The sequence below is a fragment of the Tachysurus vachellii genome, chromosome 18 (genome assembly GCF_030014155.1).
Source record: "Tachysurus vachellii isolate PV-2020 chromosome 18, HZAU_Pvac_v1, whole genome shotgun sequence".
NCBI lineage: Eukaryota > Metazoa > Chordata > Actinopteri > Siluriformes > Bagridae > Tachysurus > Tachysurus vachellii.
Genome location: NC_083477.1, coordinates 12,785,224 through 12,811,949, shown reverse-complemented (window position 1 = coordinate 12,811,949; position 26,726 = coordinate 12,785,224). Strand labels below are relative to the sequence as shown.

Sequence of the window (26,726 nt, the reverse complement as noted above, 5' to 3'; positions counted from 1 at the left end):
TAAGGATTCAGTGACCTATAGCCTTAATGTTAGAAAAGTTCTTTAATAAGAACTGTAGATCATTTGGCTGCCTATAACATTACTCTTCAATGTGCACCTGGTAGCCATGTTGAGGATTTTCTTCAACATATTTCTTAATATACCAACAAGATATGCTTGCTTTTAGTTTTTCTTCAACCACAAAGTCCAGTGCAGCCTGTAGCAAAAAAAAACACGATCAAATTAGGACACTTTGGTAGATATACAATATATACATGTTTAGCTCAATTTGTTAACAATACTTTTGATAAATGTGACTGAGCCGGACTTCCTCTGTGAGGTTTGGTATGCTGTTTATCAAGCTGTTATCTCAGGTTATCTGGGAAAGCTTGATTTATATAATTATTTAGCTTCTATGAAAGGATGTATCTATTCTAAGAAGAAATATTGCACGAACACTTATTGTAACCTGAAGTAATGGTAACTGATAAACAGAACTGTAAGCAATGTAAAAGTCTTTTTTCTATTGTGCATTTCCAGGTAATTAGATTTCTCATCCCCCTGCTCTTAGAAAATTCTGACCAATCCCTCCAATTTTCGCAGTTATTATCCTTGTTTGATAGATATATCTATGTTATAGTATAGTATCTATATTTTTATGCTATTTATTTTAATATTTGTTTCTGACTACACAGGTAATGAGATCTCCCATACAATCTCCCCTTAAATCCAAAATGTTGGAAATGCTAGTTTTCCTGTATTAAATCATTAAACTAGAATTAATCCTAAAACTAAAAATTAAATGTGATGTGCAATAATGGTTTGTATATGGATTTGTTAAAATCATATCTTTATGAGGAAAAAAAACAGAAAGTGACCTATCATTAACACATTGTGAATGTTTCTAACTGTATTTAGACCTATAATTTCTACTAGATAATTACCAGTATAGGGAAATTGAAGTGGGGTCACTGGCTTAAGAAGGGTGAGAACCCCGGCTATAGTACATAAAGGGAAGCCATGAAACGCCTAAGGATTTACTGCAGTACATCGGGATAACTATGATACTACTGTGGTTTTACTTCTAGGATTTCATCTTTAGAGGGTTTTTAGCCCTCAGTGAGAATTTAAAACAAGGAGAGTTTTATATTATATATTATATGACTTCATAGCAAGCCAAAAGTTATGGTATTATTTAAAATGGCAAAAGTGGACAATAAAAGTTTATGCATGATGTAATGATGGCAGTCTTGAATCAAATCAGTTCATGTATGTGTGCATTCTCTACAAACAGTGTGTCCAATGAATGCAGTCATTAATAAAATAAATCACAAGACAAAGACCAAATCAATAAATGTTATTTTTATTTAGTATTGAATGGATTGTTTGCATTAATATTTTGTTTGTGCTATCAACTCTGGTAATAAGAATAGTGAAATTTCACTGCGCTCTGACTGACTCTGTGCTTCTCTGTTCAAATAAAGCAGACAGCTGATGACGCACTTTTGAAAGACTAAAACGCATTCGCGTAAAAGCAAAGTAAAATAAATCGCTCTTGGATCAAACTGATAAATAATTTTCTTTCCCATCGAAAACATGTCCTGCATTTTAACGTAATTTTTAGTTTTTATTTTTGAAAGTAAAAATTATACTTATAGTTCTAGGGTGGCTGAGATCACAGACAGGGGGACTGGAGCCACCCTAAAAAAGGTCTCGAACCGCCCCTGCTACTGTGTTTTTAATGTGGTACTTCAGGGTAACTGATACTTCTGTGATTTTACTGTGGTACTTCAGGGTAGCTATGATACTACTGTGGTACTTCAGGGTAGATATGATATTACTGTGGTGTTACTGTGGTATTTAGGGTAACTATTATGCTACTGTTGTTTTACTGCGATACTTCAGAGTAACTGATACTACTGTGGTGTTACTGTGGTACTTCAGGTTACTGTGGTACCTCAAGGTAGCTATTATACTACTGTGGTGTTACTGTGGTACTTCAGGTTACTGTGGTACCTCAAGGTAGCTATTATACTACTGTGGTGTTACTGTGGTACTTCAAGGTAACCTTGATGCTACTGTTGTGTTACTGTGGTATTTAGGGTAACTATTATACTACTGTGATGTTACTGTGGTACTTTATGGTAGCTATGATACTACTGTGGTGTTGCTGTGGTGCTTCAAGGTAGCTATAATACTATTCAATTCAATTCAATTCTAGTTCAATTGAATTGAACTATAATACTACTGTGGTGTTACTGTGGTACTTTAAGGTAACTATGATATTTCTGTGGTGTTACTGTGGTACTTCAAGGTTGACTTGATGCTAATGTGGTGTTACTGTGGTACTTCAAGTTAACCTTGATACTACTGTGGTTTTACTGTGGTACTTCAAAGTAACAATGATGCAACTATGGTGTTACTGTGGTACTTCAAGGTAACAATGGCCACGTTCACACTGCAGGTAAAAGTGGCCCAAATCTGATTTTTTGTTGGGGTCAAGTGACCAGGTCAGACTTCTTCAGGAGTAGTGTGAACACTCAACTCTACCCCAGATCTGATTTTTTCAAATCAGATTCAGACCACTTCCATATGTGGTCCTGAATCAGACCCAAATCTGATTTTTTCCAATGTGCCCACAGTGTGAACAACCAAGGCGGATTTGATGCGACTTTTACGTCAATCTACATCGACATTCGTCACAATTATGCGCGGCGGGTACGCACACAAACGTGACTACGCCTACAAAATGGATCAAATAATCAAAAGTTGCCCTCGACATTCGAAAATTTTCATAACACTGAGTCTCTGTGCTGCCATTACACAAACATTTAGAAAGAAAAGCGAAAATGCTTACTTCCTCCATAACCTCGCCAACTTTACCGCAACGGCGTGCTGCGTGTGACGTCATTGTTATTGTTCGTTTGCGCATGCGGGTCAGTTCGAAACAGCAAACAGTTCACACTGGTATCTGATATAGGCCACATTTTAAAAGGTAATGTGAACAGCCAAACAAAAAAAATCAGATCTGAGCAAAATATCCGAATTGAGCATTGAGACTTAGAGTGTGAACGCGGCTAATGATGCAACTATGGTGTTACTGTGGTACTTCATGGTAACTATTATACTACTGTTGTGTTACTGTGGTACTTCAGGGTAACTATGATACAACTATGGTTTTACTGTGGTACTTCAAGGTAACCTTGATACTACTGTTGTGTTACTGTGGTACTTCAGGGTAACTATTATACTACTGTGGTGTTACTGTGGTACTTTAAGGTAACTATTATACTACTGTGGTGTTACTGTGGCACTTCAAGGTAGACTTGATGCTAATGTGGTGTTACTGTGGTACTTCAAGTTAACCTTGATACTACTGTGGTTTTACTGTGGTACTTCAAGGTAACAATGATGCAACTATGGTGTTACTGTGGTACTTCAAGGTAACAATGATGCAACTATGGTGTTCATGTGGTATTTATGGCAACTATTATACCACTGTCATTTTACTGTGGTACTTCAGGGTAGCTATGATACAACTATGGTTTTACTGTGGTACTTCAAGGTAACCTTGACACTACTGTTGTGTTACTGTGGTACTTCAGGGTAACTATTATACTACTGTGGAGTTACTGTGGTACTTCAGGGTAACTATTATACTACTGTGGAGTTACTGTGGTACTTCAGGGTAACTATGATACAGCTATACTTCAGTTTATTAATATTTATTATATTAAACCCTAATTTTTGTTATTTTCCCATGATGTTTTATATTGTACTGTACCTTGGCCAGACTCGCAGCTACCCCTTTACCTCTGAAAGACTCAGGTACTTCTGTTGATAACAAACGCACGTGCCCGTCAGTCCCATGTGAATACTCCAGCACCGCGTTTTGCACGTTACCTTCAACATTACAAACGACAAAAGCACACAAATGTAATTGCCCATGTGATTTATTTGGCATATGACATACATAAATACACATATTCGATATGAAAAGGGCCACACGTCACCTCCGTTGTCCAGTCTCACAGTAAAGCGACGTTGTTTCCTGTCATGAATCACTCTGTATGTCTCGCTGCTCAAAACACAAAATGGAGACGTATTTATTTTGATTTTGGTTAGCGTCCGTGCTCGAAAGAGCACTGTGTGTAGTCCCATGGCTCATTTCTCGGTGTTATTCATGACGTTACCGACTTGTCCTTGCTTTCAGCCTTGTTTACGGAAGCGAGCAGACGACAGCAAGACGATTCCTCAGTGGTACACAAGATGGCGCTGTTACTTCACTAACGTGCCACAAAGTCTCTCGCAAGCATGCACAATAAAGCTTTTCAACGCTAATTTACTCTAATTTATCAGCCTAACAAATATATCTTATTAATGACTCATTTCCTTGACAGAATTGTCTATGTTTAATATTATGTTTTTATCTGAATTCACAGTAGATTAAGCTGAATTGATAAATTGATCCTTTCAGAGTCCTTCCATCTTCAGTAAATGCTTTGTCTCTGTCAGGGTTGTGGTGGATCCACATCCAGGGGGTGAGGAGGGAATAAACCTTGGATGGGACAACAGTTCATCACAGAGTCCCTTCCTCCCTCCCTCACACACTTCCTCCCTCCCTCACTCCCTCCCTCACACACTCACACACACACACACACACACACACACACAGAGCTAGGAGCAATTTGTTATAGCCGTCCATCCACTAGCAGGCTTTTGGGAGGTGGGAAGAATCTGGAAAACCTGGTGGAAACCAATGTGGACAACTGAAGAGAATATTTATAACACCACATAGGCAATAACCTGAGCTCAGGATCCACAGTGAGATAGCAACTTTATCTGCTACAACATTGCGTCACAGTATATGGTGCCTTGATAAATACATACACTTAATTGTTTTAGTGTGCAGATGAAAAATGTCTGTTTTTTATATGAGGGGGGGCGGTGGCTTAGTGGTTAGCACGTTCGCCTCACACCTCCAGGGTCGGGGTTCGATTCCCGCCTCCGCCTTGTGTGTGTGGAGTTTGCATGTTCTCCCCGTGCCTCGGGGGTTTCCTCCGGGTACTCTGGTTTCCTCCCCCGGTCCAAAGACATGCATGGTAGGTTGATTGGCATCTCTGGAAAATTGTCCGTAGTGTGTGATTGCGTGAGTGAATGAGTGAATGAGTGCGTGACCCGAGGTAGTTCGGATAAGCGGTAGAAAATGAATGAATGAATGTTTTTTATATACATCTAGTAAATTCACCCCAAGCCCAGTCAACATAATTATTCTTACTCTATACCTCTAACTTCTATAGTAATGCTGAAAATGAAGAATTGCTCAAAATTCATTCATCACTGAAAACAGAAACATCATGACATTTTCTCCTGCCTGAGACAATACACTTATCTTTTGCTGGTTACGTGCAAAAGTTTATTAAAACAGTTAAACATATTTACCTCTGTAATAATGCAATAGGCTGTAACTATCAAGCAGATTGGAGTTATTAAAACACCTAAAGCATCCATTACCAAGATCTGAACTATCACATAGATGGAGAAGATAATATAAACATGAAAAAATTGCCATAAACTTTACCAACAATTATTTATAAATGGATCAAAACACTGACTAGCAAACACTGGAAAGAAAAAATAACAACTAGAGTCTTGGAGAAATCTGTAGAAAATAGAGATAGATCTTAAGAAAGGTCCTTAGAAGGAAAATGTGGAAAAAGGTCACATTTACTGTACATCACATTCAGGAACATAAATCTATTTGTTTAACTACAAATATTCCAACATGTTGTAACATTGACATTTCACAGAGTGAAGAGCACACTAATAAAAATTCTGAAAAGATTTTGAATACTCAATGAAGTCACATTTCACTGCACTGGCTCCACACTTGCAGCTTTTCTCACTCCTGCTGCCATTACAGCGAAGAAGAAGTTAGGAAAGAGAGAGCGGGTATAGATAGCTGCTTTTGAGATGGAGTGGGCCATGATGATTTCCTTCTTCTTACTGCTCAGAGCTTGTAGTATTGCATTGGCCATCTCTTTTGTTGAAATGCCATGAGGTTTCTGTCCTGTTAGCACTGCTGATTTCAATGTGCAAGAAACAATTGAGCAAAAGTTAAGATGGAGTGTGTGTTAACTTGGTTTATGACGTGCTTGGTTTAGGATGTATTTGATAGAGAGGTGGATTTACCTGACATGATGGAATTGCTCACGGTGGTGTGCTGGGTCGTGTTAGCGGTGTTTATGAAGGTATGACTGATGGTGCTAACATAGATGCCATACTCCTGCACCTCAGCTCTTAGGCAGTCGAAGAAGGCTTGTATTGCATGTTTGGAGGCAGCATCTAAAATAACATTATAATAGGATATTGGAAAAATTATTTGATATTAGTTCTGCTTTTTTTCAAGCATCAAAATCCATAAGCATATACATCAGTACTGTATTTCAGGGGTGATTGATTGTGAATATTAAAAAAACAAAAAAGCACTTGACTATGACATGGCATATCACAAGGCAGAAACATATAACAATATATCTTGATGTGTTTTATTCATCTTATACCTTTTTTCCCCAACCTATCTTATTTTTATTTCTTAAAGCATAAGGCATTGTTGTTTTTATTTTACAGTTAATTTTGTGTTCATGAAACAAGTTTGTTCCTCTTAATAAACAGTCATTCTGCTCAGTTATTAAGAAATGCAGCAACGCATGTACCACGAAGAGTGAAGCCGTCTTTCATTAAGACGTTCCCATGTTGGAAAACCTATGGTTTTACTCTAACTTTTATGAAGCACAGGTAGAAACTCCTTCCATAACTACTAAATGCTAAAAATTCACCTATAAACATTAAAATAAAATAAAAAACATAATATAATTTTTGTTTAATCTGTTTATTTGGATTACATATTAGAATGAGTGGTTTAGTATAAACCCATTAATTGTACAAAAAAACAAAAACAAAAAACAAACAAACAAAAAAAACACGTTCTGACCAATCGGAATTGAGAATTCATAGGCAGTGAGGTATCACCAGGTGAGACTAAATATTTAAATATAACTAGCTGATTATTTGCCATATTTTTAGATTGTTTTAGTTCTGAAGGCACCGGAAGTTCGTCATTATTGTTTGCCTTTAATCAGTTTAAAGGTCACTGATCCTTAAAAATAAATAGAGGCATTTAGGATTTAGTCACTGTGACAACATGAATGTGAAGCCCTCATTTCAGTGTCCTCTAACCAAACTCACAAGTTGTGCGGAAGGGAACGGTCAGTTTTCCCTGAATGCTGTTGACCAGGAGAATATGGCCAGACCTTCTGGAGATCATTGAGGGCAGAACACCTGCAATCATAAAACATCATTTCAACACCTCATGCCACATTTCAAAAGCAAGGTGATGAAGATGATGATGTCACACCCGATGAAGTAGATTATACCTTTGGTCAGTGTGATCGGTCCAAAATAGTTGACATCCATAACAGTCTTGTCCATTTCCAGAGACAGAGACTGTGCAGGTGCTTTCACTTTCATGCTGCTGTTGATGATGAGCATGTCCAGGTAGCCATAACAGTCAAGTACATCTGAAAGCACATCTGGCATCATGTCCATGTCTGTGAAATCCATCTCTATTAACTTTGGTGGGAATGTCTGGAAAATTGTAAATTAAACATGTAGTGAATTGGAGGAATTTACATTTAAACTGGAGTGTTAACAATTATATTCTTAAATAGTCAGTGTAGTACCAGAAAAAGCTCTTTAGATTGATCCCATTGAAGAACAATTTTGATTCTATTTTCAATTTTACTTGTTACAACATTCACTCATTTTCTACCGCTTATCCGAACTACCTCGGGTCACGGGGAGCCTGTGCCTATCTCAGGCGTCATCGGGCATCAAGGCAGGATACACCCTGAACGGAGTGCCAACCCATCGCAGGGCACACACACTCTCTCATTCACTTACGCAATCAAACACTACGGACAATTTTCCAGAGATGCCAATCAACCTACCATGCATGTCTTTGGACCGGGGGAGGAAACCGGAGTACCTGGAGGAAACCCCGAGGCACTTGGAGAACATGCAAACTCCACACACACAAGGCGGAGGCGGGAATTGAACCCCCAACCCTGGAGGTGTGAGGCGACCACTTGCTAACCACTAAGCCACCGTGTCCCCCACTTGTTACAACAATAAAGGAATAATCAATTTCCAACACATCTTTTCACATAATGGTAAAATTTATGGTGAGAGATTTGTTTGTAATTATCCATGGCTCTAACAGTATATCTATCCAAAGGGTGTTAAAGAAACCAAAGACCATCTGAGATGATTGTTCAACCTAAAGAAATATGAATCGTTTGATAATGGTGAATATTTAAATTCTGTGTGTGAGTGTGATTGGCAGGATCTTCCCAGCAGATGACTTTTATTTTCAGAAGTTCTTTTAGATAGAGAAATACAGGAGTGTAGTTTGTTGTTCTGTTCCCTTCCTGTCTAAATAAATGTGTGAAAGCCTACCCAATATATATCACAAGTTTTCATGTTTTCATAGCACATTGTGTAATTAAAGGGTCTTCATATGACAACTTATACAACCTATCTGTCTCCTCATCAATATATTAATCCACTTATGGCATCAGATCATATAATAGGAATCGATATTTAGATGTTTTTCTGAATGATGTCATGAACACAAGTAGGCAATGTTATATTAAAATGTCAATTGGCTCAGTGCAGTACTGTAGTGTTTAATTCTTAATTTTTTTCGCAAAAAAAAAAACAAAAAAATAAACATGCAATTAAATATGTCGATATCTTTGCCATAATACTTATAAACGATGTTAACTGTCTCACTTGCTTTTGTCCCTATTTTATTCTATAATACTATAAGTTACTTTGTATGTTTAGAAAATATACAGCCGATGTCACATCATACAATATAAAATATTTGTATATTGGGTTGTAAGATTAAAAAGTTCATGGTGGCTGTTGTGGGATTTGTTTGTGAGTTGTGTGTGTTTTTTCTCTACTCACTAAAATAGGATCCGATTCATTGACCAGCTGCTGTGCAAGAGCTTCAAGCTTTTCCCAGTTCTTGCCACAAAGGATCAGTCGGGCTCCGCGCTTGTGGAAGAGTTTTGCACACTCTTAAATAACAGAAGAGCGTAATCAGAACTGAAGGACAGTAATTAGCGAAATACATAATTAAATACATCAAATAATAAGATACCTATTCCCAGGGCTGACAATGAATCGGTTATTAGCACTACTTTGTTTTGCACTGGTGTTTTGTGCAACATTTGCAGTATCACACTGTACAGATAGAATATTCCTGCTGCCACGATTACCACAACAGACAGCAGCAAAACTGTGGTCAATTGTGACTCCTGAAAGACAAACAAGATAAAGAATTCTTGTTCTATGTGAAAAAAATTGCAAATTGTTTAAAAAAAAAAAAAAAAAAGAGTAGTCCGCAATATTTCATTTCTTTTCCATGTATTTACTTACTGCACTGTTGTGTTTCTCCATGGTAGTTTTAAAATTCCTTTCAGGTATCTCTGAATATAAAAGCAAGTCACATGATTCAGAAATGACAATGACAATTTATTTATATATCACAATTACTTACAACTTCTGTCGACCAATGTTCTTTCGATTAGGTAATTAAAAACAGAGAAACACACAACAAAACAACAGAAAAATCATACAGATAACCCATCAGCCATATGCGTTTGAAAATAAAAATGTCTTTAGCCTGGACTATATATAATATTAAGAGAAGAGGCTTGTCTAATGGACAGTGGCAAGGCGTTCCAGAGCCTGGGGGCACCAATACAGAAAGCACGATCTCCCCTGCACTTAAGCCTCGACTTTGAGGTAAACAATAGATCCTGTTTGGAAGACCAAAGGGATCTAGTGGGTTGAAACGCAATCAATAACTCACTGAGATAAGGGGGGGCCAAACCATTCAGATTTATAAACAAGGAGCAAAATTTTAAAATCCACTCTAAAACAAACAGGCAACCAGTGTAGTGAGTGTAGAATAGGAGTAATATGCTCCATCTTTTTACCCCACACAAGATCACAAACAAGAAAGCAAGAAATTTTCCAAAAGAATACATTTAGGTGAATTCAGATGGGAAGTTACAAACACTGTAAAAAGGTTAATTCAGGCATTTAAGTCATGGACGCCATTTCCTATAACACACCACTTCCTATAAACATGGCTGCCCTAGACTACACTCACCAGAATTCTTGCACCTTCACACGTTCACAGTCACCAGACTTTTAATGAAGTACACTTTGCTAATCAGGCATGCTTTAAAAACAGGTTCTCACTCAGTAGCACTCATCTTAACTGTGTTTCTGATGCTACCAAGCCTGTTTCTATCTACTATAAATATGCACATTCGACCTTGAATTTGTTCTCTGGATTTAGTCTTTTTAGCCTCGTACCTCCTGTTATCTGACCACCTGGCCCAAGCCTGTTTATGGCTTGAGCTTCTGCTTAGTGTTTTGGATTGTTGTCATTAAATCTGTGTCTCCTGCAGTTGCATCTGTCTCAGTCTCCATTGCATGACAAAATCATAGAAACTCTTTACCTAGATTTACAATCTAAACTGAAGAGTTGAGAATTCACAGCAGTCTTCATGCTTCAGTCGCGTCAATGTGCACAGCATCTGTGTTTAGAAAAGGCCTAAATATAATCCCCATCCCTAAAAATACTCCAAGCACAAATTCCGCTCATGCAAATGACCACCACTGAGGAAACAAATGTATACATTTACAAGTACAGTTATGTAAAATGGGCAGGTAAATGATTTTGCCTACTATTACTGAAACACTTGGATTCCTTGTGATAACAAATCGTGACAGCGATACGTCATTACAGTACAATCCAACATTCAGGATCTTCAATACACGTAAAGACATACATACAAACATTTGTAAGTTATTTCTTTGTGTGACTTACCAAATCCTCCAGAGATTTGAGAAGTTTGTCCTAGGTTAGTTTATTAGTATCTAAAAACTTTTCCCATAGCTCTACTAACAGCTTAGCTCTGAAACTCTGAACAGCAGCTCCACCGACAAGAGCTTTGGGACTTCTGTGCTTTTAATAGCACACAGCTGAAGCTGTCTGTCTGTCAAGTTTTTCAGGCATCCGAGTAATTTCTGAATTTATAGTAATAGTAAAAGTAATATGTCTAGGAAACAAAATTTGATAGATTTACTGATCACTAATCTGCATGGCTTAAGTGGCTAGAGAGATGAACAACACTGAGCATTGTGCTATTTCAAGCAAGGAGATGGGATTAAATACCAGTTTATTTCTGAAGACATGCTTTCAAAGGGATTCTGAGGTCGGATTGGTTAGATTTTGATAACTGACTTTTCTGTAACAGCAGCTCTAAGCGTCAAATATACGGCCAATTTAACATAACCAAACCACATTTTAGTGAAGTGGGAGGAAACCAGAGAAACCAGAGGAAACCCAAGTGGACATTGGAAGCACTTGGAACAGATAGTAATCTGAGCATAGGATTGAACCTGGTTCTAGGAGCAGGGAGATTGCAGTGCCACCCATTACGCTTGATTATTATACAATTACTGTTACTTTATTTCTGTAGTGTTTAATAATGTATGTTGATAAAAGTTAGGTTTTTATCCTTTCTTAAAATAAACATTGCATTTAACACACACACACACACGCCATCAGACTCCTTAATAACTGAACTGAACTGCACTGAGCACAACAAACACACGCAAACCAACTGTATGGACTGCACAGACACTACACCAAATACACACTTCAAGTATACATCCTTCAAACTGTTTACATGCTGTTTTGCACAGTTTTTGCTCTTTGCACATGCTGTCACACATTTCAGTTGACTACTGTTTTGCACAATACTTTACAATACCTCATGTAACTGCTATTATAATACTATTGTGTTTAATTTCAGTATTTCTGCACATGCAATATTGATTGAACATACAATATGTACACTGGTCGGCACTGATTCTGTTTATTGTCTTTTGTGTAATGTTTTGTATTTTTTGTTTGCACTGTCTTTTGTCCTGCACTGTTTGCACTGTCCTGTCTGTCTTGTTTATCTTGTCCTGCACTGTTTGCACCAGGTTGCACAGATGCACTTTATGTATCTAAGACTAACTTACTAAGTCCTTATCTCTGTCTTTGTTTTATGTAGCATCATGATCCTGGAGAAACGTTGTCTCGTTTCACTTTGTACTGCAACAGCTATATATGGTTGAAATGACAATAAAAGCTTCTTGACTTCACTTGACTTGCACACACACACACACACACACACACACACACACACACACACACACACACACACACACACACACACACACACACACACACAACTAAACATCTCACCACATGAGGCGCTATAGAGCAGAGTCTGGACCCTGCACAACCTCCTTCTGTAAGCCTGTTCCACTTTAATCCATCTGCACCTTCATCTCCTGATTAACTGCAGCTTTTCCTGTTGTAGCTGTGAACAGTTCTGCGGTGAAAAATGTCCGAATTTGAAGAGTTCGAGAAACAGCTGAGCGAAAACAGGCAAGGTAACATGTTTCCCTGCGTTATTTAATACGTGTCCTTTCATAATTTGCTGTCGTGTTGTTAAAACCTAGAACATTGCAAGTTGTCATTAGTAGTTACACCAATAACCTACCCGTTAGCTTGTTCGCTAGGTAGTTTACTACCAACACTAACTGAACGCAACAGGGCTGTGTATCAATCGACCGTCTACTGACTCAATAGGTACACTACGTTGCCTCTAAATTAACGCGACTCGCCCTATATCTAGTGCACTACATGCGGAATACAGCGCCGTTTGGTATGTAGCCATAGCAACCTGATAGTCTGTGCTGGGCCGTGACGTCAGCAATGTTTATATTAAATAATCTTTAGTTAGCTTTAAAGTATAAATGTAATAAAAAAAAAAACCGAACATTTCAAACCTCACGTGTTGTTATCAGGACATGTCTGTCTGTGTAATGTTGGAATGTTGCCGAAAGACAACATTAGAAAAGTGCAATACTTTACAACACTAACCTCGTTATCGTTAATGCACAGTTTAGCTGATTGTAAGTCACGTGACCGTAACACGTGTATATGAGTATAGGAATGTATATAAAACCTCCAGAAGCATTACATTACATCATCACTTAATAATCACTCACTTTTCCACTGCATACAGTGTTTATAGAACATTATTATATATTTATATTTTTATATTTTTATATATATATATATATATATATTTATATAGATATATATATATATATATATATATATATATATAATTTTATTTATTTATTTATTTTTAATAATTGCTTAGATTAATAATTTGAAGAACTGTATATGTGGAAAATCACCCACTATGTCACTTTTTCATTTCAAATGCAGAGAGAGAGAAGGAGAGGCACAGGAAAAGGAGCTGGAGTGGGGACAAACATCACAGCAGAGAAAAACGCAAAAGTCGTGATCGCAGGAGCAGCTCCAGAGATCATAAAAAACACAGGTGACTGTAAAAGATTTATTAACACACTCAGGTTTTGTTCAATATTTGGCTCAGAGGATCTGTTGAACTCATCCCAGGCTAATTTAAGAAGCGAGTTCATATCAAATGTGGATAATTGAAACACCAGATCGATGCATTTACAGCAGACACCCTTTTATCCAGAGCGACTTACATTCTCATGTTTATACAAGTGAGCAATTGAGGGTTAAGGGCCTTGCTCAGGAGCCCAACAGTGGCAGCTTGGTTGACCTGGGATTCAAACTCACAACCTTCCGATTGGTAGCCCGACACCTTAATCACTAGGCTACCACACACCTCAATACAGGGAATAGTTGTAATGGTGATAGTATGTGAATTGGTGTAAGTGTGTGTTTGTGCCCTGCAGTGGGTTGGCACCCTGTCCAGTGTGACCTGAGTCCCCTGGGACTGTCTCCAGGGTCCCTTTTTTTAGGATAAGCTGAATGAATGGATGGATATTATAATAACAAATTTGCATCAGTGTAGCATGAATATGTTGCTTTGAAGATCAGAAATTGCACTATGATGAAATTCAAGTCTATATTTATTTACAGTTATAATTTGTATTGATGTTTCCTTATGTGTCATTTACTTTATTCAGGTAAATAGTGAAATGTTAATTAGACCTGTGTAGGCTGGAGAAAGTATGAATCAGTTTCTGGCCAACACTGTGTTTTTTTCTTCAGTCATTCTCCACGGAGAACAAGAAAGAAAAAAGCATTCAAATACTGGGATGTTCCTGCACCAGGATTTGAACACACCACACCGCTGCAGTACAAAGCTATGCAAGGTACAGCAAATTTCCTTCTGAAGTCAGTGCATCATATAACGAGAACTTTGAGATTTTCAGTTGTTTTTTTCTGTTAAATATAATAATTATCAGTTTTTTTTGGTAGAAAGAAGATAATCAGTATTTGCTTCACTATAAGACAGTACTGTACATGATATTATGACATTAAAATAGTAAAGACTCCATGCTGGTGACGTTGAGGAGAGAGATTGCAGAATTATCTTGGATCATTATTATGGGATCATGTAATGATCTTTAATATTTTACATTTTATACAGACAAAAATGCACGTTGTTGTGCATTTTTTATTTATTTATTAATTTTTTACATTTTATTCTTTAAAAAGGTTTTGAAAATTGAATTGAATCATAAACGCAGTATTGTCAATTGAATCGCATCATGACTGGAGTATATTGTTACACCCCTAGTATTTAATGTATGCCTAATCTTAGTCTACAAAAATCTAAACAAACAAACAAAAAAAAGGTTGTTTCAGCAGTGGTGCAGTGCTTCGTCCCTGACTGCAGTCATCATTAAAGAAGAGAATGTTGCTAAATCACACACTATGGTTGCTAACAAGACACTAAGACACTTATTGATTAGCATATTAGAATATACATGGCATTAGAATATTGTTATTTTAACACTATGAGCTAAAATTTTACTTTTCTTTGTGATATACCGTGCATGGAAGATAAAAAAAATCTTTTTACTTTTAATTTTTTAATGATTTATTTTGGGTTTAAAATACTGAAAGCTAAAAATTAGCCTCACAAATTGATCATTTTAATTAATTTACATTTCCATCTGATGGGCGAATTCTCAACAAAGCTTTGTCCCAGACTAGTGATGAATATCAGGCTACACAGAACAGACACTGGTTGTTTCTTCTCCATTGTCAGACTATTCAGTCTATGGCATCACTGCTCTCACTCAAAGCAGTACAGGTACATACAGTATCTTAGACCTGGGGAAGGGATGCTGGCTGATTTGCAAGGCATATTTATACCCAGATTTCATGTGTGTGTGTAGTTACATTATATTTCATCAGTGTTGCCACCACTTTTCAGGGGAAAGTAGCTAGAGCATGCACAAAGTTATCAGATGATGACATTTTGTTTCTGAGTAGAAAAGAATAGATTATAACACTATTGTTTAAATAGCAAAACGTAGTCTTTGGTGATGGCACCACAAACTATCGATACATTTTTCAATCAAAAGGGCAGCGTGTAAGGTTTCAGAAACAAACGTACAAAGCAGAGAATGGATTCAAATAGACATCAAGAACAACTAACAATACAACTAAACAACTAAATAATAAAGAAATCTGAGCGTGGGAAATACAGTATGATTATGGTCAGTGATTGATCATTGGAAACAGACGTGGTCAGTGATTGGTCGATGGGAACATTTGCTCACTGAAATGCAAATTAGTCAACTGCGCACCACGGGTCTGCTCTCGTTCAATCAGGATTCCAATCAGGACAGTGGCTAACATATGTCCAAAAGTCTCTAAACTTGTCATTAGGCTCCATTTTGTGTTGCCAAATTTAGTATCTAGTATCTTCTAGAGATGGATTGCTATTTTACTAACCTTCCTGTATGTAAATCATTCTAATGTTTTAAAATGTGATGAGCCACAACTATGTAATTTACACTTTGCTACAAAACACATACAGAAAAATGTTTTGTTACTTTTTCTCTTATAATTTATCCTATAAATCATGTCGGGTCAGGAATTTAATATTGTAGCATTACTGTAAATGGAGGTGTTGTTTTTATCCACTGTTTTAAATGTGCACAAATATATTAAAGATTAATCCTTCTATTAAAGAACCAATGTTTGGAATCCCACTACCCAAAGTCTGTAATGTAACATTTATCCTCTTCTTGTAGCTGCTGGCCAGATCCCCAGCATAGCTCTGCTGGCTACATCCAGTATAGCAGGAATGGCTGTGACAGCAGCACACGTGCCTGCTGTTGGCAGCCAAATGACCAGACAAGCGAGACGTCTGTATGTTGGCAACATACCATTTGGAGTCACAGAGGTGAGCATCCTAAATTAGCATGATGAAAATGGATGTGTCATAGTTTGCTTCCTAAAAATTCCCGTAACACGGGAGCACCAATTCACACTATATTCCCTTACTGGAAATTGTGTCCTGTTTACTAAAAGCCTCTCATCTTGGAAAAAATTGCTGGAAGCTCTACTTGATGTATTTTTGCTATGTTTGCTTAAGTCTAATGACTTGTAAGTGTTAGCTCGCTAGCTTACAATCCTGCCTGAAGTTCCATTTGTTAATCCCCCATATGGGAAATTCAAGATTAAGCTAGCAAATGTACAGGATTTATAAAACCTACAAACTTTATATATTTGTTTTTTTACACTGACTGAAAATTGATTCACCCAATTTGTTGTGAGCCAAAGTCCGTACCAGTGCCAAAATTTGTGTACATAATATAACATAATATATAACAATACCCAATAATAATAAGGTATGGATGAAAATGGGAAATGAAGCCACTGTTTGTTGTGATTCTGCAATTTAACACATACAGGTGTAATTTTTGTTCAGCAATCGGCTCTCAGATTATAAATATATAAACCTTACTAAATATACTACTAAATATTCAACCTTGACATTTTGTTGTATACAGAAAAGTAGGACAGTCGTCTTCCATGTTTAGTAACTTGGCACCGTCGTAAATGAGCGCTTGCCCTTAAATCTCTTCCTAAAATTAAACAAATATTATTATCAAGACATTATTATTGATGACATTCAAGCACTTAAGCTGATCCCAAACAGAAGAAGAATACAAGCTTTACATCTTAATAACAAACCACTTTCTATCATATTTCTATTTAGGAATCAATGGCAGAGTTCTTTAATACTCAGATGAGATTTGTTGGACTTTCCCAAACACCTAGCAACCCTGTGCTTGCAGTGCAGATCAATCAGGATAAGAACTTTGCCTTCCTTGAGGTAAGAATACTTTCATACTGGGTTGCATGAATAAACACAACAAATCAAAGTGCACAATGAATTAAAGAATGAACAGTTTTGAACAGGTCCAAATTATGAAGATATTAAATAATTTTAAATACAAACAGACATTTTTATATTATTTTTATCTTAAAGCTTAGGTTTAAGGCTACTTAACAATTTTTGGGTCACTGTAGAGTTCTAAGATGAGGTTTCCCAAATGAAATCAATGTAGATTGGCCATAAGTGAGTGCTTTGCCTAAGTATTCTTGAAATCTATCACATTTTTTAGTTAAAACAAGAACACTACAACCATTTTTAGCCACTACATCCGTTTACTCCAACAGACTGCATTTTTCCCCCAAACGCAGGTATTTTTTTTTAACCAATCTCTTTCCCCCATTTGTTAAGCATTTTAAATTGAATGAGGTATTTTTACACATTGTTATTATGTGCTTATATATTAGGCTGTAGAGGTACCGTATTGGTCTCTGGTGCAGAGTTAAATAGACAAGATTTTTGATACTCAATTAGAGTTCAATCCAGTCTCATTGGTGTTGGGAGTACCAAGCAGAGAGAGACATTAAAACATCCACTAATAGAAAATTATATCATATTTTTTTCTTTGCAGCCAGAAAAAATAAAACGTTATAAAAAGGTGGCATAAGTTGTTTTTTTTAATTGATTCCACTAGAATGAGAACGTTTACATTTACATTTTACAGACGCTCTTACCCAGAGAGATGTGCTTTAAAGACACTTCTTCACTAGGACACAGGATTAGAATACACAGGCTTAGAAAAACTCTTTTTAGGTTTTTTTTTTAGTGTTAGTTCGATTGTTTTGGGAAGCAGTAAGTCTTCACCTGTTGTTTGAAGGTAGCCAGTGACTCAGCCTTTTGGACATCTTGGGGAAGTTCATACCACCATCTTTGTGCTAGAACAGAAAGGAGTCTTTAAAGGAGTATTTATACCTACCTCTTACTCAGAGATGGTGGGATCAGTCGAGCAGTCAGGAAAACAATTCTGTACATTTTGGATCCTTTATCTGGACTATTTAGAAACTCTTTTTGTTTATATTATATTATTCATTCATTCATTTTCTACCGCTTATCCGAACTACCTCGGGTCACGGGGAGCCTGTGCCTATCTCAGGCGTCATCGGGCATCAAGGCAGGATACACCCTGGACGGAGTTATATTATATTATATTATATTATATTATATTATATTATATTATATTATATTATATTATATTATATTATATTATATTATATTATATTATATTATATTATATTATATTATATTACAAGGAATATTGTCATCTTAAAAACCATGGAATTTTTAAGTTTTCTCTGTCTTATTTCTTATTTTTTTGTTGTTTTTTTTCTTTCTCTTTTCTTGTGAAAATTCTATATTTCTATATTTTTACATTTATTATTAAGCAAACCTGTTTGCAAACATTTGTGTAAGTCTGAGCTATTTTTTATTGTTCTTATTGTTTCTTTTTCGTTTTCCGTCTAAAACCTTGAAAAACTCAATAAATGTGATTTTTAAACTATGAATAAATATGTAAATTCCCTTTTATTCTATACTTCTGTGTCTTGATATTTCACCCATTTGAAAACTGTTGGTAAATGTCAATAGTAAGTCAAAAAGTCTCAAAGTCATACTGTAGATCAGATTGAGATCTACATCTGAAAGACACCTCGGCCTTATTGGTGCGTACCTTACGGACAACATATCCAGGTGACAGCAGTGACAAATTGTTGTGTTTTTTTAATGATATGCATGTGGATGTGCACGTTAAAATGTTTTCCTTCAGTTTCGATCTGTAGAGGAAACCACACAGGCCATGGCGTTTGACGGAATCAACTTTCAGGGGCAGGCACTGAAGATCCGGCGTCCTCATGACTATCGACCTCTGCCTGGCATTTCTGAGCAGCCTGCTTTTCATGTACCAGGTAAGTAAATGAGCTTCTAATAGATTAGCTTGAACAGCATACACTTAGTAATTAGCACATAATTCGGTCAGTGAAATGTAATCGCTGATAATAATGATCAGTAATCATCAGTGAGATGAACAAAATGTAATTTGATGTAAAATGAGTACCTTGTGTGCGCCTGAATACATATACTTTAATTATTAAATGTTTTTTTCTCTTCCACCAGGGGTTGTATCCACAGTTGTACCAGATTCTCCCAATAAACTCTTCATTGGAGGTTTGCCGAACTATCTTAATGACGATCAGGTATATATATTTTTATGACCTTTTTGCACAAATGCAAAAACAGTTTTTTTGTCTCACTCCATCCATCTTAGAATAGCAGTAAATAGCATGCATTTCCAGTTGTTTTGCTTATTTAGCTTGCATAGATTGGCAGTTGTTCAGTAATAAGTGCAATAAAGCTAGTGATGTTATAAAGGTATAAGATTTATCTTACAGTGATGGTAAGATTAAAAAGTAAATTAAGAGCTTTTCCATCTTGGCTCATTATAGCACCCGATTGAACATTGGTTTAATCAGCTGTGAAAAAAATATAACAAAAGGGTCATTTCTAAATAGTTGAAAATTAAACTATGATTTGGATTAATAAAAAAAAAAGAAATTTACACAAGGTCAATATATATATATATATATATATATATATATATATATATATATATATATATATATATATATATATATATATATATATATATATATATATCCTAAAAAATTTAGCTTTAGCTTGTCCAGCCTTTCTTATTCTTTGCATTTGATGATTTTTTATATATACAGTACTGTGACACAGTCTTCAGCTTTCAGAAATAATAAAACATTCATCTTTAGTCTTGCTTTGGATTGCTTGGTGTAAATTGGAGAAGCACTGATTCACACCTCAGGACAATTTAGCCTAAACAGTCCACCTGATGATGTTTTTTTTGGGTGGTAGAAGGCAAAACAGAGAAAGCAAAAGAAACGCACGCAGACACGAGAAGAACATGCGTTGAAACTTCACCTACACAGTAACCTGAGCTCAGCCAGCAATCACTCTCAGAGCTGCTTTAATAGAATAGCGCTGCGGTATAATATCGGATATATTTCTTGTATATTACAATATATAAACATGCGTACTGTACAGTATGTCAGTAATAAGTGTTTGGGAACCAAACATTTGCGTAGATTAAACGTTAATCGAAAAAATAAACACCTAGGAATGTTTGTCTTAGATGTAATGTCTTAAAAAATATAAGGGTGCATAAGACTGCACAGCACTGTATATGTACTGATTATATTGCCAGTGATATGTGTCATTCATGAATATGTAACTGATTCCTCAACTGTCCTTCCCATTGTAATTAGGCTACTTGCTATCACATTTAATTCTCAAATAGATAATAAGAAATGGCGTAACAGTAAATGCTTGTTGGTTTCTATACTGGGTAGGTCAATGACATAAATACTCTCTCATACATACTGACAACTTCTGTTTGTAATTTTGGATGAATTACATTTCATTAGAAATTTCATAAAGACTAATGATACAGTAAGCTCTCTTTCCTAATTGAAAGATAACAGTCAATGCAAACTACTAGGCTCAAATGGAGATTAATGTACTCTTTTTTTTCTTCTTATATTTAAAAAAAAAAACAAAAAATTGCAGTCACTGTTACTGCCCTGAAACTCACAGCTTTTTCGTTTTTGTTCCCCCCACTTTGTCCCCAGCTAGGGGCCTGTAAGATCGTTAAGTCTGCGCTCATAATTTGTTCACTATTACTGATCTACTGCTGCCCATGTCAACATGTAATACAAGGCAAGTAAGACGTTCCGTACTTCACACGGATCAACTTCCTGCCAGAAGGGGTATTTCCTCCCCTACGGCTGCCACTCTTTCTTCTCCCATCACTCCTTTTGGAGAGCGCAAAACCCACTCAGGGGTTTCTTGGGGGTTGGGGCAGGGTGGTTCAGGGCGGGGTGGTGGCAGGGCAGGGTTTGGAAGATGGCTAGTTATGGTGGGTTGATATTAAAGGCACAAATGTCTGCTCATAAACCTGTAAACTAGTGGTGGTTTTAGGAAACACAGCATTATTTCACACTATTGGTGGTATTTAATTTCATTCCTTACTATCATACTACACCCATTTTCTATCATAAAAACATACTCTCAGATTTGCTTGTCCTTTGAACATAAGTTTTTTTTAATCTTTCTGAACTTAACATATTATTAAAAACCACTGCTCTTTAATTATGTATTCACAGTATTCACAAGTCACTTTAATACTACATCACAAGTGATAATGTAAAGACTAGAGGGATGTGCCAAGGTTTGGGATTTTTGCTGTCATCTCATTGTACAAATTAATTTCTTTCTTTATTACTCAGTAAGTTTCTATTTATTCTCCTCTTGTCCTACCCATTGCTGTCATGAAAATCCTGGACATTCTTATCTCTTGCGCAGGTTAAGGAGCTTTTGACATCATTTGGACCACTCAAAGCCTTCAACCTTGTCAAAGACAGTGCTACATCACTGTCCAAAGGCTATGCTTTCTGTGAATATGTGGAGATTGGTGCCACTGACCAGGTATAGACATGATGTACAGAGCAAAATCAGAAAATACTGCTGTTTGTTGATGATCAGAGGATTTATAGGTAATTGATTGATTGCCCTGTCAAAAATACCAGTGGGTATATACTATGAATTTCAATTTAATGTTGCTTTATGAACACAACATACTAAATATTAATATAAAAGGCATGACTCTCATGTTGGATTTAGGCAGTGGCAGGGCTGAACGGAATGCAGCTTGGTGATAAAAAGCTCATCGTCCAGCGTGCCAGTGTCGGAGCAAAAAATGCAAATTCAGTAAGTACCAGTGACATGGCTTCATGAGCACTATGGGCTCTTTTTTTCCATTCTCTTTGATTACCAATAAACTGTATATTTCTCTTCTTTTGTACAGGTAACCTTTAAATTTAAGCAAATTCTGCTTTGTCAGTCAATGTTAAATCTTTGGATCTTTCTGTTTATGAATTTTAAAATGGAAACAAATTCCAGGTTCATAAAAAGGTCTCAATAATACATTCAGACTCTAAAGTCTTGAAAATAGTTTCCATTTGTATGTATGTGTTTTACAATGAAGCAACTTGTCATGAATCAAATGGATTTTTGTTAACATTTTTTTCCCTATAGACTGCGATCATAGAGAGTCCGGTGAGCCTGCAGGTTCCAGGGTTGCAGAGGCTACAGAACTCTGCCATGCCCACCGCAGTGCTCTGCCTCCTCAATATGGTGCTCCCCGAAGAGCTGCTTGATGATGATGACTATGAAGAGATCCTGGAGGACGTCAGGGAGGAGTGTTGTAAATACGGGAGAGTGCGTTCCATTGAGATCCCTCGACCTGTCCATGGAGTGGAAGTGCCTGGCTGTGGGAAGGTCTGTCCACACAGAGTGTGCATGTGTGCCTTTTTATGGCTGAGTAGCTGCAAGAAGAGCTTTTTGTAGCCGAAGGTAGAAGTCCGATTGTACATGAAAACCTTACTGTCATGGTAATGCTATACTAATATGGAAGATAACATCACAGCACTATATTCCATTAAGTAGCACATCCCTTTAAATATCTCTTTAAACACACTATATAAATAGATACATTCTGTGTACAACTGTGACCTGCGAACCTCCAAGTACACCGCTTCATGTTTTCACCTAAAAATACACTAAAATAGCCTTTTTCCCCTAGAAAATACCCAATAAGGCAATCATCATGTGAATCTAGAATGAATGGCAGTTGCTTAAGTGTTTTTGACACCCTGGAAGCCACAACACATTGGTGAGCTGTCATCTCCTCTTGATTTTCCTGCTTGAAAGATGCTCTTAAGCAACATCCTTGATTTCTGACCAATACATTTAGAATATTTAAAGCTTATTAATAAAAAAAAAAATCAGTGGGAATGATTACAGACACTGCATGGTGACTAATACGCTATATGACCAAATGTTTGTTGACATCTGACCATTACACCCATATGTGGGCCTTCCCAAATTGTTTTATGCTATAGTATATGAGTTTTCTTCTAGAGGAACAAAGAGACCCAGTATTTTTAAAGCATAAAAGTGATTCCTCCTCAACATCACATCATTTTGTGCCTTAGTGTATGATTTGGTTCTTATACATATTACCATAGGGGTCTGTCCCCATGACAAACTCCCTGCCATACAGAAGTCTTGGAACAAGAAGATGTTAAACAATATTTTCCTTGTCACTGTTCATTTTCTCACTGTACCTTTCGCCTGGAAATGTAACATGGGCACCTTTTTTAAAAATGATTTTATCTACAGAATTGTTCAGAATTGGTCTTTGTTGGGAAATTCCTTAACATGTAAAGGTAATTTCCATTTAATGTGAACAAACTAACAGGATTCCTGTTGTTGCGTCAGTCTGGAGTTGTGAGGGGTCGTGGGAGCTACTTGTTAAATTTAATTTTAACAATATTCTTGTTATGACTCGCCATTGGTGTTTCTGTCATGTAGTAATAATTAGTAGATCATTAAACAATGCATAAAACAACTCTGCACACCCCTGTTAAAATAGAAGCTTTTTGTAATGTACAAAATTTAAACCAAGAGAAATAATATCAGAACTTACGTGAACTTCCGAGGTATAAAAAATATATATATTTTGGGGAAAATAGGAGGAAAAAACTCACAATAACCAAGTTGCGTAAATGTGTGCACTTTGCTGAATTTGTTGATTTTATTACACCAGTCAATTTTTATTACACAATTTTTGGGTAAGAGTCTATCAGCATGACAGATCTTTTATTTATATATATATATATATATATATATATATATATATATATATATATATATATATATATATATATATATATACACGTGTGTGTGTGTGTATATGTATGTATGTATGTATATATATATATATGTATATATATATATATATATATATATATATATATATATATATATATATATATATATATATATATATATTATTTATTTTATTTATATTATTTATATCAGCCCGCTTTAGGTCATTTCACAGATTTTAGTCAGTTTCAGGTCTGGGTTCTGGCCAGGCCTTTCAGAAACCTTCATCGTATTTTTCCTAATGCCATTCTTTTGTTGAATTGGATGTATATGAAGAAACGTTAAATTAGTTTTTGTCTTCAGATCATGAGCAGACACCTGAGGGCTTTACACTTCAACTGGTATTGGTAGCTATTCATGATTTCTTCCTTAAGAGGGAATCGTTCTCTACTTTAAGAAAAGCCACATTTCTGCACAATTGTATATTAAATCAGATCCTGACATTAGCACCTGACCTAAATGAACTACAGGTCACATAGAGATGTTAGTTGATGGACAGGTCCAAACGGAGGAATTTGTAATGATTTTGATTTGTGAAAAAGAGAAGCGACTTATAATTTGTACATGGGAAAGATATGGTCAGATTTTTATCATTAAGCAATAAAAAATAGATATTTATAAAAGGTAAAATATGCTAACATTTTCCTGGGGATTAGTTTTGTTTGCACATTAATTATTGAAGCACATACAGCCTCTTATAATTTTGAACATCTCTGTTGCAGATATTTGTGGAGTACGGATCAGCAGCAGACTGTCAGAAGGCCATGCAGGCTCTTACTGGACGGAAATTTGCTAATCGTGTCGTAGTCACCAAGTACTACGATCCAGACTTGTACCACAGACATGAATTCTGAAAGATGCCAGGAGGACAAGCTGAATGTTCAGATTATAGTTTCTGACAGACAGGACGAAGAAGACAGTTTTTACTTTCACACATTTTGTATTACGTACAGGGTTGATGTGAGTAGAACAGTGTGAAAATATTTGAGCAACATTACATCATAAATAACAAATTTCACAACAGATTTTTTAGAATTCATCATTTGATAAGATTAAATGTGTCAGAATGTATAGTTTCTGTTAAAACGGAAACCTAGCTGGTTTTTCTATCATTATTTCCACTGAACTAATTATATTTACAGAAGACAAATAATAAAATAGTTAACTTATATGTATTACGTCTTATTCAGGCCCATATTCTTCAAGCCTCACAGAATCACTCTTAAAGTGTATTTATTGTGATGAAATAATTGTGGGAATGTTGTGAGAGATACTGTAGGTACTTAAAAGAATTTAATTGTTCTAAATTTATTGTTACGTGATGGTACCAGATCGTCCCATCTTCTCTCATCCTAACAACCCAACATGGCAAAGATTTTAAGCTCTAGTGATGTACATACCACGTAAAATCCAAGATCGGTCAAAACAGCTTTAACCCACTCATTAACCACATTTAGGCAGTCTGGTACATTTCTCTGAAGCTGAAAGGTGTGTGCTTTGTGTCTAAATTTACTCAAACATTATCCCAGACTTGAGAGACCACCCACATTAGTAATCGTGGTGGACATTTTATTCTAAGTAGGAGCAGAAGTACGTAGCTGTGATTTTTATGATGCTCGATGAATATTGGCTCAGATCTCTAATGCAGTAAATTCATTGTGTTTTGTTGCAGATTAAAACCTGGTATGATTCATTTGTAAAAGCCAAAATGCCAACGATGCTGTTATATGTCAGATAAAACATTTGCTGCTTCTTATATTTATTGAAAGGGGAAAAGAAGTGTGTTTGTATGCGTATTCAAAATCTACTAAGAGTGTAAATATTGAATTACAGAAAGACTCACAAGTATATGTGTGTGAGAAAAAATAATTGTATATAATTGTATTTATACTCTTGATCAGTATTTATTATGAGTATTTTGCACCTCAAGTTTAAATCAGATTCCAGATTTTGTCATGCTTCAGTGAGGTATGTAGATTTGAGCTGATTGAAGTAAACACTAATAGAAGTTGCAACAGAGAAACCCCAGCAATTTACTTTATTCAAGTCATATTCATGTTATACATCATGTTTGAACTATGATACACTCACATTAAACAGGCTACACAAATAAACTGAGAATCTGCAAACCTTAATCGTGTTACAACAAAACTGTTCCAAAATTAAACAATGCACAGTTTTGCAAAGTGAAACTTGGCAACTGGCTGGAAAAAAGATTGTATTCTGTGATACAGTAATCAGTCTTCTAATTTAATTCATTAATTATAGTTTAATGTATAAAACTATAAAAATATGTATATGTGTGATTTCCAAAAGCATCACTGCAACAAAATTCCTAGCAAGGTAAAATATTTTGAATATGCACAAAGGATGAATGTGTGTTTTGATGATGTCACTCATCATGCCCAAATATGATGAAAATCAATAGTAATTTAAAAAAATACAAAAAAAGCACAAAAACATCACTGAGTTGATTTCGCAATAATTTCTTTGATGGCAAAATCCTGCTTTTGACCAATTTATAGTTTCATA

General features: G+C 36.0%; 3 protein-coding genes across 3 annotated transcripts; 1 reads left to right on the top strand and 2 right to left on the bottom strand.

The window, feature by feature from the left end:
• Positions 1-23: 23 nt before the first annotated feature.
• Positions 24-4,216, bottom strand: LOC132861406 (protein NATD1-like). The gene is made up of 3 exons (XM_060892916.1): positions 3,993-4,216; positions 3,764-3,882; positions 24-196 (listed from the first exon to the last, which is right to left on the bottom strand). The coding sequence occupies exons 1-3, from the start codon at positions 4,138-4,140 to the stop codon at positions 80-82; spliced, it is 384 nt and encodes a 127-aa protein (XP_060748899.1). The 5' UTR covers positions 4,141-4,216; the 3' UTR covers positions 24-79.
• Positions 4,217-5,304: 1,088 nt separating this feature from the next.
• dhrs7ca (dehydrogenase/reductase (SDR family) member 7Ca) lies at positions 5,305-11,080 on the bottom strand. The gene is made up of 8 exons (XM_060892837.1): positions 10,952-11,080; positions 9,487-9,536; positions 9,209-9,365; positions 9,013-9,125; positions 7,416-7,626; positions 7,228-7,320; positions 6,172-6,324; positions 5,305-6,058 (listed from the first exon to the last, which is right to left on the bottom strand). The coding sequence occupies exons 2-8, from the start codon at positions 9,505-9,507 to the stop codon at positions 5,850-5,852; spliced, it is 957 nt and encodes a 318-aa protein (XP_060748820.1). The 5' UTR covers positions 9,508-9,536; positions 10,952-11,080; the 3' UTR covers positions 5,305-5,849.
• A 1,335-nt stretch (positions 11,081-12,415) lies between these two features.
• LOC132861350 (splicing factor U2AF 65 kDa subunit-like) lies at positions 12,416-26,368 on the top strand. The gene is made up of 11 exons (XM_060892836.1): positions 12,416-12,573; positions 13,421-13,535; positions 14,240-14,343; positions 16,240-16,391; positions 17,211-17,327; positions 19,150-19,288; positions 19,497-19,576; positions 21,768-21,890; positions 22,086-22,172; positions 22,500-22,742; positions 24,917-26,368. Exons 1-11 carry the CDS (start codon positions 12,525-12,527, stop codon positions 25,046-25,048), a joined length of 1,341 nt encoding a protein of 446 aa, XP_060748819.1. The 5' UTR covers positions 12,416-12,524; the 3' UTR covers positions 25,049-26,368.
• The last annotated feature ends 358 nt before the right edge of the window (positions 26,369-26,726 follow it).

Excerpts from the sequence above, each read along its gene's own strand:
- LOC132861406 (XM_060892916.1), bottom strand. The coding sequence starts at position 4,140 with ATGGGACTACACACAGTGCTCTTTCGAGCACGGACGCTAACCAAAATC. Across the intron at positions 3,883-3,992 it reads TGTGAGACTGGACAACGGAG|GTAACGTGCAAAACGCGGTG; the intron begins GTGACGTGTGGC and ends GTAATGTTGAAG. Across the intron at positions 197-3,763 it reads TAGCTGCGAGTCTGGCCAAG|GCTGCACTGGACTTTGTGGT; the intron begins GTACAGTACAAT and ends TTTTTGCTACAG.
- dhrs7ca (XM_060892837.1), bottom strand. The coding sequence starts at position 9,507 with ATGGAGAAACACAACAGTGCA. Across the intron at positions 9,126-9,208 it reads ATTGTCAGCCCTGGGAATAG|AGTGTGCAAAACTCTTCCAC; the intron begins GTATCTTATTAT and ends CTGTTATTTAAG. Across the intron at positions 7,321-7,415 it reads ACCGATCACACTGACCAAAG|GTGTTCTGCCCTCAATGATC; the intron begins GTATAATCTACT and ends TTATGATTGCAG.
- LOC132861350 (XM_060892836.1), top strand. The coding sequence starts at position 12,525 with ATGTCCGAATTTGAAGAGTTCGAGAAACAGCTGAGCGAAAACAGGCAA. Across the intron at positions 19,577-21,767 it reads ACTATCTTAATGACGATCAG|GTTAAGGAGCTTTTGACATC; the intron begins GTATATATATTT and ends TCTCTTGCGCAG. Across the intron at positions 22,743-24,916 it reads AAGTGCCTGGCTGTGGGAAG|ATATTTGTGGAGTACGGATC; the intron begins GTCTGTCCACAC and ends TCTCTGTTGCAG.